The sequence below is a fragment of the Chinchilla lanigera genome, unplaced genomic scaffold (assembly GCF_000276665.1).
Source record: "Chinchilla lanigera isolate Chin_1 unplaced genomic scaffold, ChiLan1.0 scaffold00099, whole genome shotgun sequence".
NCBI classification, from domain to species: domain Eukaryota; kingdom Metazoa; phylum Chordata; class Mammalia; order Rodentia; family Chinchillidae; genus Chinchilla; species Chinchilla lanigera.
The window spans coordinates 4,463,802-4,478,602 of NW_004955500.1; the positions used below are offsets into that span (position 1 = coordinate 4,463,802).

Consider the following 14,801-nt stretch of genomic DNA (forward strand, 5'->3'; position numbering starts at 1 on the left):
GCCTGCGGGGCGCACCCGTCTCGCGGAGCCCGCACCCGTCTCCTCCTCCCGCCGCGGCGTCGGTCCCGCGCGTCCGAGAGCCCCGCTCCGGCCTCCCGACCGCAGCACTAACTTCGTTTGAGGACTTGGGTGTGGCTTCTGCTCCTTTCACATTTCTTGGCCCGATGACTTGAGCCAGAAGAAATGGGCACATTTCTTGTGGTCCGCGGCCCAGGCGGGCGGAGGGGGTCACCCCCCGCCTGGCGGAGCCGCTCGCCGGGTGCCCACTTGCGTGAAGGTGGCGGGCGGTGCGGAGGACACCGACGCCCAAGGGATCTGCAGCTGCGCGCCTCCAGCCCCAGCTTTTCCGTCTTGCGTGATCTCTGCAGTTCAGTGCTTTTCCCACCTGATCCCTGGCGGCCGGAGAACGTGTGCCGCTAGTATTTAGCAAGATCAGGTAGCAAATCCCAACTACGTAAAATACACAACCCATAGGAGCAAACTTTCAAAAATGACGGTAAAATTAGCGCCAGGAGTTCCCCAGGAAAATGTTGGTGTCAAAGGGAGAGGTCGCTGTTTAAATGGAAATTGGCTTGAGCAAGAGGCTCTAACGTTTATTTCTTACGCTGTACCATCAACAGATCTCAGTTTGGAAAGAAAAACTGATTTGGTGTAGTCTCTGTTTTTCTGTTGATAAAATTCACTGCGAGCACTGAACTCTTTTTAATTACAGAGGTAATGCATGCCTGTTCGAGTCGGTGTACGTATAGATATGCCTCCTCCCCCGCCCTCCAGAAGCTATTTGTATGGAAACTTCCTAGCAATCGGGATTCTTGTTTCTGTTTTTGGTTTTTCTCCGGTACCGGGAACTGAACTCACGACCTTGCGCTTGCCAGGCAGGCACTTTGCCGCTGAGCTAAATCCCCAGCCCAACTTCCTACTAATCGGTTAACTCAACATATTCCTGTCAAGTGACACACATTTAAGTAGACGTCAGCAATTTTTGGTTCTTTTTGAAAATGCACATTTGATGCGAGTTACAGTGATTTTTACATCAGACAATATTTGTCCGTGCCGATTGCAAGCTTATGTTGTTATAAAATAATAAGCCTTTTTAATGGTTACTGGAGGTAGGCTGACAGCCTATTACAAAATTATTACAAAAGATTTCCAAGTATGGGAAGGGAGACTGCTGAAATTTAATAATTTTGACCTCTGCCTCTGGTTTTGTAATGTTAATGCAGTTGACTAATATATTTCTACTAGGACTTGTTCCGGTAGTTGTATAGTAGTTTAAAACCCGCTCAAATGCTCAGTGAAATCCCTCCTAAATATTAACTTTATAATTTAGAGCAGGGGGTATTTTGACAGGTTTCCAGGTATAACGCGACATTATCGTGCACAGATTTGCAGGACACAAAAAGCAAAGTTTTTCCAACTAGCTGTCCTCCCTGATTGTCCTGGAGATACTTTATATGCTTACGTGGAAGTGTACTTTCTTGTAGACCAGGAGCTAGGGCTTTTATTTGTTTGGTTTTTTCTTTTTTTTTTTTTTTTGGTTTTTCTCCGGTACCAGGAACCGAACTCACGACCTTGCACTTGCCAGGCAGGCGCGTTGCCGCTGAGCTAAATCCCCAGCCCCTAGGAGCTGGGGCTTTTAAAGCAGTGTGTTTTGCTTACTCCTGAAACTCTTCAGTACCTAAGCCTCCTGGTTACCTTCTTTTTGGGAAAACCCAAACAAGAATCAAAGATGTTAAGTTTCACCATGGTATTTTCCTTGTTTGCATAACTCGTGGCCACCAGAAAGGATGGCTAAGAAGGTCTGCTAATGAGCTAAGCTGTTGGCATGGAGCATTTTTGTGAAAGGCCCCTTATTTTCTAATCAGCCTCAGAAACCAACCGCAGAAGTTACATCTAAGCAGAAGCGAGGACATCCACGGCTCGTGGTCCCTGGTTTACTGGTAGAGACCCCACATTACTATTCCAGACCCTGGAAGGGGGTTGTTCGCCACCCTGCCTGGTGGCGGAAAGGTTTTTTTTTTTTTTTTTGGTTTTTTGGTTTTCTCCGGTACCGGGAACCGAACTCACGACCTTGCACTTGCCAGGCAGGCGCTTCTGCCGCTGAGCTAAATCCCCAGCCCCTGGAAAGTGTTGTTGGTTGCGATGTCCCTAGCGCTTCCCCCGCCAGCCCCAGTTTGTCAGCGATTTGATTCAGCATCTCTTCCTGTCCAGGTAAGAGGTGATAGGAGCGTCTTCTGTGGCAGAATGGAGAAATCAGATTTAGTGTGCTGTTTCATTTTGTTTCTTGCGTTCCCTGTGGTTCACACTTTGTTAAGAAAAGTTTCAAAAAAGGGAGCTAGCTATCCAGGACATCATCAGGGCTTTCAGGCGGGAGGGTTTTATGCGGGGGTTGGTTGCTTGTTTTGGGATCCTAGTTTGGCTGTTAGATGGTTGAATGTGTGGGTCCCATGCTATTTCTGCAGAGCTTACTCTGATACACACCACTCGTGGTTTTTTTTTTTTTTTTTTTTTTTTTTGAGACAGGCTGTCCCTGTGAAGTTCACACTGGCCTTGAGCTGACTTTGTAGCCCAGGCTGGTCTCGAACTCGCAATGATCCTGCCGCAGCCTCCTGAGTGCTGGGATTACAGGCACGCGCCGCCACATCCGACACGATGCTTAGGTTCTTAGGAGGAGACAGGTGATGCTGGTGGCCCAGGTGTGGCTCTGCGTTGTCCCTGTGGCTCCCTGTGACCCTCCTGTTTCAGGCAGACTTGACTTCCCGTGGCACCTCTATTCCGTCTTAGTACTCTTCATATTTGATCACCCGCAGGTCAGGCCCTATGCCCAGTGTCACTTCGTCAGTGTTAACGGAGCACTCCGTCCTTGCCCGGCGCAGGCCTAGGTGCTGTGCCAGGTGTGGGACCGTTTAAAACCGTGTGGGTTGTGTCCCCGTGTTTCAGGAGGAGGGGTCCCTGGAACGTGTGGAGTATGTGTTGCGGAGGAGGGCACAGAGCCGAGGGAGGCCCTGGGAGAGAGCTCCACCGGAGAGCTTGCGGGGCGGTAGCTGCGCAAAGGCCAGCCAGGGTCTGGAGCTCCTCCGCGCTGCCCCGGATCGGGGAGAGGGCAGGCGCAGCCTGGGAGGGCCGGGAAGGGGTGACGCCGTGAGGTTTCCTCCACACTTCGTGAGGATGCGGGGTTTTATCCTGTGTGAGATTGAGTAGCTCCACGGAGAGCGGAGAGGATCGGATTTGCTTCTGGAAAGCTCTCCCCCCGTCGTATTGTAAAGTGGAGTGGGAAAGGTGTTAGGCTAGCCTCTCCAGGAGTTAGACTTAGCAGTGTGGGTAGTGGCCACAGGTGCGGAGCGGACTAGGTCTGACGGCTTCCCAGTGAGGCAGCATCTCTAAGCATCCGGTCCTGGCAGGCAGAGCGCAGCCCTTAAACACGTAATTAGAGGGAAAGTGGCGCGGGACGGGACAGTGCTTTGTGGGTCCAGCAGCTCTTATAGTTTTCTCCCTGCGGCGGGCTCAGACGTCCTGTCATGGTAACCTCAGCCTCACCTTCTCGGTGGTTGCACCTTCCAAGCCGGTCACAGACCTGGAAGCTTAATATTGATCCTTTGGTCCGAGGCACACAGCGGGCGGACGCAGTCCTGATCTCTTGGTTCTCTGACAAGGTTCTTCATCCTGTATTTTGTCTTTTGTTGTTATCTGTGAACTTCCTATCTCTACGATTGGAGTATAAATTCCTTGGGAACTTGGTAACGGTCTAGACCAGTTGTGTCTTCTAGAAATCATGCAGAGTGCCCCAATTAGAGGCATTCCATTGAGAAAAATTTTTTAAGAATTGTGTCTTTTCCTCACCCTCCTCTGAAATGTTAGCTTCCTGAGGACAGGCGCTTTGGGTTTTAAGCTGTGTCTGGGAGCGTGCTCCTGTAAGAGCCAAGCGAGTCACTGTTGAGGAGTGAGTGATTTATTTTTTCGGAACAGTTTGTTTAACGTAATGCTTTGCGGTTTTACAGCCCTGGTAGAATGCTCTTTTTCAGTGATACTGTGAGATAGTCTCAGCTATCTGTGTGAAAAATGTGGTGTGTGCTTGTTCTATCGGACGCTGGTGCATGCTGCACCCCCGACCCGCACTACCTCACTATCTAGTGGGGAAGCAGGTAGGGAGGGGTAATTGCTGCAGTGTGATGATTGCCGTGATGGGGGGTGCTGGGGGAAGCGTGGCACACAGTGGTACCAACCAGGGGGCGTTCACCTTGCTTTAGGGAATCCAGGACAGCTCTGCAGAGGCGGTACCCGAGCCAGCCCAGGAAGGCAGAGAAGACAGTTGAGGAAATGGGGCAAGGAAGTGGAACATCGATGACTCCTAAAGGCACAATAATTTCCCCAGAAATAAACCCTGAAACTGCTTTGCCTTACCCACTGTGACGGGGGCCTGTGTGTTACACACCTACTGCGTGTACCCTGTATGTTCTCTGCCAAGCGGATGAGAGTTAAAAACAAAAAAGCAAAGCCAGTGATCTGGAAGTTCCTCTCATTTGGCAGGGCGGTCTTGCTCTTTTTGTAAAGCTTTCCTTTTCCTTTGCAAACCTGTGGTCATGATTTACCTGCCGTGTGTAGTTTTGAATCAGATAATTGCTTTCTTAAAGATTTTCCGGTCTCCTCTTAGGCAGCTCATTGTCCTTGGGGTGTGTCTGTTCTCCAGAGGTGTTCCAGCAGTCACACTGATACAGGAAAATAAAAACTCCCAACCTGAATGCTATCTGGGATGAGTTCCTGTTCCTAAGATTGAAGAATGAATTTTAGGAACAACGGAGGTGAAGAGCAGAATATATTTATTGAGGGAAAGAAAAGAAAGCTTCTGTCCAAGAGAGGGACAGAAGGGGGCCCGAGTGGGTTACCCAAGATTCTGTCTTTTCTAGGGACTTTCATAGAGCAAAACCACGAGGTGAGGTGGGTCCAAGGTAGGGGAAAAATGGACAAAACTATGGTCAGCCAGTAAGAGTTGTTCAGGTAAAATTGATTAAACAGGGATCAAATGGGGAAGCGAATCAGGTAGCAAGCGGGCATGGATACAGAACAGGGGCTTTTCCTGTAAGGGGCTGGGTCAGGGACTCTTCAAGGTGATCGCTACCTGTTTAGAATATCAATCCCTGATGTCCATCCCTAGGGAGGATGTGGGTGCATTTGTTTAGTCCTTTGTCTTGAGGTCTGGCCCGCAGCAAATACGCATCTTTCATACTGGTTCCTTCGAGGGCCTGGCCCTGTCTCACTGCCTATATTTCTGTCTACCTCAGTTGCCTATAACAATATTACTTTGTTCTACCTTTATTTTTATTTTCTTTTCGAAGCCAAGAAATGTAGGAATTCAAAAACTGGAGATTTCCTTTAGAGATAAGATTTTAATTCTGACATTCATGAAGGGAGATAACAAAATATTATTCCCACAACGTAGCCTTAAATTAAAGAATGGTATTGAACTATTAAACTGATATTTGTGGCAAGCTATATTAAACTTATTACCTTTTAATAAAAGTTTTCACTCTAGCTGGTACTTTAGGTTTTCTCCTGTTAAACTTACCAGTTTATATTCTGTATTGTTCCTGATTCTATACATTTTAACAATAACAAAAAAACCACCATAAGATTGAAAGAAGCTCTAACTTGCTCATCTTTGCGTCCAGGTAGGATTACCGTGATGCTTCTCATAGTGGGTGTGGAGGAAAACGTTTATAATAGGACTGTTAGATTTTCATGGAAGCTTTGCATGCTATATGATTTAAGCTGTCTGATCTGCTTTAGACAGAGTGCGTTCAGGGATGGATCTGGGCAAAATGGCTAGTTTTAGGACAAAAAACATTTCCAGTTACCTGCAATAAAGGAAATGTACAGCTGGACTGATGTGTAAATCTTACATAGGGAGATTTTTGGGAATTCAATCAGTAAATGATTCCTATGTCATTATTAGTACTTTTTTTTTTTAACAGAGCGAGACAAACTACTGCTGAGGTGTATCCCTAGCCCTACTATTACTACAATACTATTGCTTTTATTTTAGTTTTGTATTTTTAGTACCGGGACTAAAACCAATTAACATCCATTCAAAGAAGCAGCCAGTTTGAAAACTACAGTACAGAGTAAATACGGCAACAGTAGAATATTTTGGACAGGGATCAAAGAGTAATTCAGATACCGTTCAGCCAGAACACTTCAGAGGGAATGTTCGTGTGGAAGACAAGTTGAAGGGTTAATAGGCAACTTTTCAGCCGTGGCCTGTGTTACTGCCCTGGTTACCCATCTGAATACTAACTGACAGATCTTGCTGTAGTAAGTTATTCAGCAGCCAGAAATACAAATGAAAGAAAATAGATTCTTTTATGAAGTCCAGATGTTGCTTTTATACTTAATGCTCTCATGCTAGGACATTGACACTACCATTTCCAACAGTATTTTAAAATAGCAGATACTTGAAATTGGAAAAAAGATATTGGTCTTTAAAATTATTTTTTCTATCTTATTTTAACTTTGGCAGTAGTTTAGCCCTAGGTCAAAGATATGTAAATAGATGTTCTTTCACAATATATAATTATGCAAATTAGGTATTGTTTAAGGAAATTCTAAGATCATTTACATAATTGAATTTTTATTAGTTTTTAGACCTTCTAGCTAAATGTTTGAAAGGTAATCGTAGGCTTTGGCCAGGCTTTTCTTGTGTCATGATATAGAATCTTAGGCATGTTTTCTAAACAAAATACTATTTTTTTCTGTGTATAAAAGTGTTTTGTTTAAACCACTGTATTTTTAAGGTGATAATTTGCATATGATGATTTGCATTCGTTTTATCATTTTATTTCCTTCTATTACTTATTAAACAGGTCCTGAATGTTTCCATTATGTAAAGCATAAGGTACTTTTTCTGAGAAAAAACAAAAAAACAAAAAAAACGAAAATCATTTTCTAAGTGATACAAATTGTTTGTTTTGTTTTTTTGAGATGGGGTCTTTTTGGTTTTTTTTCTGGTACTGGGAATCGAACTCACCACCTCGTGCTTGCCAGGCAGGTGCTGTGCCGCTGAACTAAATCCCCAGCCCCGCTGAGACGGGGTCTTGCTGTGAGTTCAGACTAGCCTTGGACTTACTATGTAGTTCAGGCTGGCCTCCAATTTGCAGTGATCCTCCTGCCTCAGCCTCCCAAGTGCTGCGATTACAGATGTTCACCACCACATCTGCCCTTTTTTCTTCTTTTTTTTTTTTTGTTTTTCTCCGGTACCGGGAACCGCCTTTTTTTCTTTTATTTCTGGGTTTCTGGTTTTTTTTTTTTTTTTATTTTGTCAGCTCTTGATGTAGAGTGGTAGGAATGCAAAAAGAAAGTGTTGCAGTCAGACAGCTTGTGTTTGGTCAGCTAGCACCTTGTGCTGTTCACCTTGAGCCTGTCCCCTGGGGCCAGTGCCCTGGCTTTTCGGAGTCTGTTTAGCCCTGAGTGGATGCCTTGCTGGGAGCACCTAAGGTGTGTGTGGACGGGAAGGAGGGCTGTTCCCTCAGACATCTGTGAGTGGCGGTGGCAGTATCACCATCACCATATGAATCCTCAAAACAAATAGTGGTCTTGGGAACCAATGTGCTTAACTTTCCGTGTCACTAAGCCTTCCCCTCAGCCGTGAGCGCTGTCTTATGTCGCTCTGTCACTGTCCACCAGGAACTGCTGGGTGAGTGTCAGGCTGAGGGCGGTCCTGACAGCGGCTGTGCTGCGGACATGTATATTTAAAGATAAGGTTCTGCCCAGAGATTCTGTGTGCGTGTGTGTGCGTGTGTGTGCGCACGCGCGCTCCTCATTCCCACAGTTGCAGGAATCATCTTTTTCGGGGAGTCCTGCCGAAAGCCCCAGGGACTGACCCATAGCAGGCTCCTCACGGGCTCTTCGATGTGGCCTGAGGCCTCCCCCGTCCTCCGGGTGCTGTCAGTCAGTTTTAAGCAGAGTATGCGAGCCCTGTGTGTCCCGGAGCCCTGTGTGTCCCGGAGCCCTGTGCGTCCCGGAGCCCTGTGCGTCCCGGAGCCCTGTGCGTCCCGGAGCCCTGTGCGTCCCGGAGCCCTGTGCGTCCCGGAGCCCTGTGTGTCCTGGAGCCCTGTGTGTCCTGGAGCCCTATGCGACCTGGAGCCCTGTACATCCTGGCATCCTTGGGTCCACAGGAAGCAAAGCAGACATTTATTTAAGCAAATGAGGATTACAGATTGAGCCTGGAGAGTCTTGCAGATCAGAAGAAAGGTGATGGGTGGACTTCTTGTTTTGGAACTGGGAACTGAACTCAGGACCCCACACTGGCCAGGGAGGCGCCGTGCCGCTGAGCCGCGTCCCCGGCCCCTGGTGGTGGAGTTCTTGCGGTCAGAGTCTGCGCGATTCTGCTGTGGCTGGGAGGATCGGGGTTCACTGCCCCGTGACACGGGCAGCGCAGCCGGCCTGCTCTTTGCAGTCTGACTCCTTCTCCACCCCCTCGCTCTCTACGCCTGTGTGCAGGCTCGGCCGCAGCTCCCTGTCGGCAGTGTCTGCTGGAAGTGGACCTTGTCTCAGTCGCCGAGGGGGGCCTTCTCAGGCTCTCTGACCCCTGCGCGGTCCCGGAAGGTGGAGGGGACGCCCTGGGGACCCGCGTGCACTTGGGTCTGGAGAGGGGGGCGGTGCGCAGGCCGCAGGCTGGGGCCGGTCCTCCCTCCTCGCCTCCTGAACCCCCCACTCAGGTGTAGATACCAGAGGTTGAGCACAGGTGACCTTTCCTCAAGGCGCGTCGCAGTGTTTATTGTGGCCATTAAGAGGATGAGTCTCCCCGCTGGCAGATGATCTCTGCCATCTGCAGACATAGGCAGCCTCACCTTTGTTTGGCAAGGGGTGTGGACTGGAGTCCTGTCCCATGTGGCAGCCGTGGGGAGGGTGACGTGGACCTCTGTGCTGGCGAGTGGCCTTTGCTTGTATTCCGAGTCAGCCCCTTGCCTCGTCCCCCAGCCGCCCATCACTCGTCACTCTCCTGTGGTCCGTAATCCTAGTTCTGTCCAGGTGTGTTTATCAGAGAGACCAGCCTGGTTCTGCACGGAGGCGCAGACCCACCGCTGTTCAGATGCGCGCTTGTATTTTGGCGTGTCCCTCACCGCTCCGTGACGTTGGTGGTGAGCCTCGCTTTTCCCGCCTCTAAAATGGGGCTCATGTGAGAACCTGCTGCATAGTGGGGTGGTGTCAGAGGAGTGTCACGTCCAGCTGCTGCTTTACAGGAGTGCGGTACCTGGTACACTAAAAGCCCTCCATGATGACAGTGTTATTAATATTGTGAGTATCTGTTTTCACTTACGTCTTAGCGTGGACATATGGGGATAACTCCACCCCCTTCTCCCAAAGCTGTACCTTCTGCTTACGCAGGTCGTGTCATTTTCTGTCCCCATTTCATACCGCGCCTTGAGAACCATTGCCTCAGTGAGCAGCATTTGGGGTAGTGGTCTGCTCTCAGGCATGTTCTTACAACCCTGGAGCCTTGCTTTCCATCTCAGAAAAATGTAGTAGAAATAACGATGCATAAGAGGTAGTACTTCACAGGAATATGACATTTATGAAGTTAATATATGCAAACAGCATTATATTAATGTATGCAAAGAAGGGATGGTTCTGTCCCATAGCTGACGACTCAGTAGTAGTGAAAATGAGTGAAATGTGGAGAACTGCAAGTGACAGAGGTAATCAAAATCAAATATGATTTTTCTTTTTTTTTTGTTTGTGTCTTTTTGAGATAGGATCTCGCTATGCAGTTCAGGCTGGCCTTGAGCTCACTTTGTACCCCAGGCTGGTCTTGAACTCACAAGGATCCTCCTGCCTCAGCCTCCCAAGTGCTGGGATTACAGGTGTGAGCCACCACGCCCAGCCAAATAATGATTTTTCCAGTAGGCACATTTCATAATAAAATTGTATCAATTTGATTATATAATTTTAGTAAGAAAAGTAGCAGAATATAAAGTTTATAATGGGCTATCAGATGACACTTTGACAGCCTTTGTACTAAAGAAGTTGTGTAGTAAAAAGATCATTTATTTAGCAAATTTTAGATTTTTAATTATCCTTGTGTTAAGGTCTAATTAATAATATTCTTGCTACGGACTGTATGAGCCTTTAATAAAGACATAGAGTTTTTACTTATTCTGTTAGTTTGTTAATTTGAAAGGGAAAATTCTAGCCTGTTTAATTTGCCCATGAGGCTAACATTTCCTGTGCATGGACTATTGTTCAAAAGTTTGAGGAAAGCCTGTGGATATGACACAGGGTAAAACAATAAAAGCGAAGACAGCACATAAAGAAGTTAGTGCCCTCATTTGAATTGTTTTGAATTTAATGACATAAAAATGACACGGTCTCCGCCTCATTTGCAGTAGGTACTCGCAGTCCGCCTTTCCCTGTGTGTTCTGGAAGGTGGGGGTGGCCCTGTGTCCGTCCACTTCCCAGAGCTTAGGGCAGGCCGGCCCCCGGGTGACGTCAGCATGGGGGAGTCCAGATGTTCCATTCCATCTGCGTGAGTGAGCACAGGAAGGGAGCGGGCAGTTTTTATTCCCAAATAAAGTAGTGTTGAAGATATCTGCTTTAGATTTGAGCTTCTCGGAGAAGTGACTTTCTCAGTGAAAACCGAAGTCCCACCCTTCAGTTGTGGTACCTAGAATTGCAGCTCTTGTCCTGTCCGGGGCTTCAGCCTCTGTGCCCTGGGGAGAGGCGATGCAGGCCACCTCCCTCTTCCCACCTCCGCCTGGTAGGACTTAATGCCCACTGGGCGCGGGATTCCCTCCCAGGCTCCTGGCAGCCTGCAAATCGCAGAGGCGATGTGAACATTTCCAAAAAGGCCTCTCATGGCTCTGAGGGCGAGCAGGCCGGGCAAACAGCTTCTTAGCAATAGGGTAATCATGGTTTTCCTGAGAGTTACAGTTGCCAAAACTGTGGCCAGTGGCTTGTTTGATACTTCAAGATACTTACTTTCCAGAGTGCAGTCACAGCTTTGACTTATTTGGCCGGAAAAAGAAAAAAACAAAACACAAACTTTCTGCAAGCTGACACTGAGTACATTCATAAATCCCACACACAGCTTCTTAGAAAATCGCTTGCCCCGAGGGGTGGCGCACACCTGCCCTCCCAGCTTGAAAGGCTAAAGAACCTGGAGCGGGAGGTCCGCAGGGACAGCAGTAGCAGAAGGTGTACCTGCTTAAGCAGAATGGAGCTTGTTTTAAAAACATTTTTTTTTGTTGTTATTTAAGAATGTAGCCTAGCCAAGGGTAGTGGTGCACGCCTGTAATCCCAGCACTCGGGAGGCTGAGACAGGAGGAGCGTTGCCAGTTTGAGATCAGCCTGGGCTACAAAGTGAGCTCAAGGCCAGCCTAAACTGCACAGAGAGACCTTGTCTCAAAAAGACAGAAAAAAAAAAAAAAAGAGAGCGGCCTTCTTTCTTCCTTCTTCCCCTTTCATTCTGTGTGGGCTGCGGCCTCTCGCTGGCGTCTCTCACGGGCGAGGCGGGTCTTCCCTTGTGAGCTTGCGGACCTGCATGTCCGTTATCTCTGGAGGCTCCCTCAGCCCAGAGGCACGACGCCACTTCATGCAGTCAAGCTGGCGATCACGACCAGCAGTCACCTAAAGTGAAAACGAAGGTGCACACAGAGCTCTGCCCATTATCGAGCACCTACTCAGCGCCTTTTGTATGCCAGGCATTGTGCGAGGCGCTAGGCATTCAACTAGGACAGAAATGGCCCTGCCCTCGAGGAATGGGCAGGCTGGCAGAGAAAACGAGCATTTCCCCGGCAAATTGGGTTTATTTTATTTTAGTTTAGTTTAGTTTTGGTCTTTTTGAGACAGGGTCTCACCATGCAGTTCAGGCTGGCCTTGAGCTCACTTTGTAGCCCGGGCTGGTCTCGAACTCTCAACAATCCTCCTGCCTCAGCCTCCCGAGCACTGGGATTACAGACGTGGGCCACCATGCCCGGCTGTATTTAAAGATTGAGAAGACACAGAGGACCTAGGACAGCACAGTCAGCACAGACTTCCGGGAGCTGTCAGAGGGGAGGGGCCCCGCTGGGGGAGGGAGGAGGGCAGCTGCTGTTTTCATAATTCTAAAAATAACATGGCCTTAGCTGATTTCTTTAAAAAGCATCGCTGCGGGGAGGCCTAAGATGCATGTTGGGTGAATGTGTAGAGAGCATCACACACGCTTCAGGCTCATGACACATTTGAACCGGGAGAATTCTCCCCAGGGGACTGTTTATACTGATTTCCTGCTGCAGCTGCACCCAGAAGCAGCGCCCTTGCTCAAGGTCCGGGCCCCTGTGTTTCTGGCTGGATCGGCTGTGATGTTAGCACTGGGGTGGAGGACGACAGAACGGGGTCCTCCAGCGCCTGTCCTCCTCCGTGTCCCGGTTCACTCGTCTCTCTCCGGTGAAGGGAGAGGGTGCCGAGAGCATTGCCTCAGCAGTTCCGTGCAGGTTCTGAGTTAACCCGGGAGGAGAAGTATTTCTTTATTCTGTTCCCTGCACGCGGTCCTTTCCTCCCCAGACCTCAGGGAGACGGGATCCGAGAGAGGCTTCTGGATTCTCAGCCGGGAGCTTGTTTTCTAGTCCTCCCCTGATTGCTGAGGGGTGTGACTCACCTTCCTGTCTGGAGGAAGATGGACGGACGGTCGGACTGACTGAAGTCACAACCCAGCCTGGGGGTGGGGGTGGTGGGCGTGGGGTGGGGACGTGTGAATCAGTTCCTGTCACCTCCTGGGTGACTCCAGTAAGCCTTTGGCAAGGTGTTTGCCCGAGCAATCCTGATTCCACGGAATCCCTCTCTAGAATTGCTTCCCCGTGAGTAGCCAAGGTACCCCGATAATAGAGTAATATGGGGAGATGCAAATCAGAGTTTATTTTGTGTTCTCAGGGCACAAGGAAATGGATGCAAATTCTGCTTTCATTGACTGTACACAAACTCTCTTATTTTCCGTTTGGGATCTTTTCCTACGGGACTGGCATCTGCGGGGAAATGTGATTATGTAATCAATTTGTTTTTCTATCTGTTGCATATTATTCCTTCCAACCTGGGAATCTTTTCTTTATAAATGCCATTGAGCTCAAGTAGAAGACGTACTGCTGTTCTCCTACTGTGCTTTTGTGCGAACCCTCTATTCCTAATGTGTATTCGTCCAGCGGTGTTTTTTGTTAACATGTTAAAAGTCTATTTTATATACAGTAAAGTGCACTGTTCACCGTTGAGTTTGGTAAGTTTAAGACACATGCATAGCCAACCGTGGAGAACAAGGCAGACGGCATTAAACCTTGTTTCCCTTCCGGCTGACTTCTCTTCACCAGCCCGGGGGAGCGGAGCGCTTTGATCACTGTAACTATAAACTGTCTTGGCCTCTCTTAAGCTTCATAGAAATGGAATTATGTAGTGTGAAGTCTTCTGGCTTTCTTTCACTTAGCAATGTATTTTTGGAGGGCAACCTATACATGTCGTGGGTGTCAGGGAGCGTTAAATATAGTTGAACTGGAAGAATATCTGGAGAGTATATTTCTGCTTAAAGTCAAGTCTTTTTTTTAGTCTTGGTTATTTTTGTATCTCTTTAGCAGTTCACGCAGTGCCTTTTGTATAACAGGAAATTACCCAGTGTTTTAACTTGGGGAGGAATGTGTGAGGGAGATGAACTCACGTCTTGCTCTAGAATATTTCAGGTTTTAACTGGTTTGCTGGGATGGTGACAGCAAAGTGCGTGTTTATTCTGACATTTTTGCACTGTGTCCTTCACTGCGGAACATGACGCGGGAGGGAGATTGCTCTGGACCCTTCGGCAGCAGGACATCAAGTATAATCACTTATTTTTTCAAAAGGTCAGCTCTTATGGATGTTGTTTTACTGGTAAAAATGTTTTAAACCGCTATTATTAGCTTCGGTTAATAACAGGAGATGTCTGAGGCCAGAAAAAACGAGAATGACCTATGCAAAATGAAAGAGCGATTCAGCTCTGGCCCTAGAGATTAGATTCCAAAATATTTGCCCACGCACATGTGTTCCCAGTTGCCTGAGAAGTTCCTGACGCGGCTGTTGGTTTCTCTTCGGGATTCTTGAGTTAGCTTTCCCTGTTAGTCATCTTGCTGCCTGGGCTAACGCAGGTTCCGCTCTGCCTGGGATCTCTTTGGCTGGCAGCCCCCACCCCACCCGCAAGCGTGTGCCGGGTTCCTCCTTCCCGGCTCAGCGCCACACCGGTCTCAGACTGCTCCGAGCTACAGCAGGGAGGATTAAATAACTGTTATTTATTTATTTTTGTTTTGTTTTGTTTTTCCGGTACTGGAAATGGAACTCACAACCTCGCGCTTGCCAGGCAGGCGCTGTGCCACTGAGCTAAATCTCCAGCCCCGAGAACTGTTATTTAAAGAACAGTTCTGCATTAACCTAGTGTTTCAGTATCAGGAGTTTGTCTCATCCTTTTTTTGTTTGTTTGTTTGTTTTTCCGGTATCAGGAATCGAACTCACGACCTTGCGCTTGCCAGGCAGGCGCTGTGCCACTGAGCTAAATTCCCCAGCCCCTGCCTCATCCTTTCTCAGCTTCCACTGTCTGAGGAACCGAGGGCACCAGTTGCTTTAGCTTTATCTTCCTGTTTGCTGTTAGCGTCTCCTAATTGCCCTCATGCCTGGAAATAAAGTCCTAATCCATTGCTGTGCTTCCTGCCTCCTGCCTGTGGCAGGTTCTGATAAAGACCCGCCTGTCTATCTGGAGATTTAATAATGCCAGCTGTAGTTCTGTTCCGCTCTGTAGCTGGTTTTTTTTTTTTTTTTTTTTTTTT

The 14,801-nt window shown here is 48.1% G+C and overlaps 1 protein-coding gene across 2 annotated transcripts in view; it reads left to right on the top strand.

Annotated features, from left to right (window-relative positions):
- Ano6 (anoctamin 6) overlaps nt 1-14,801 on the top strand; it is a 190,321-nt gene that overhangs the window by 1,488 nt on the left and 174,032 nt on the right. Inside the window, exon 1 of one of the 2 annotated variants that reach the window (XM_013505697.1) lies at nt 12,305-12,417. The exons of the other annotated variant lie outside the window; for it this stretch is intronic. Within the exon in view, the coding sequence (XP_013361151.1) occupies nt 12,333-12,417 (85 nt within the window). The 5' untranslated portion in view covers nt 12,305-12,332. Of the gene's footprint in view, nt 1-12,304; nt 12,418-14,801 lie in introns of those variants that run through there. 2 annotated transcript variants of the gene reach the window in all.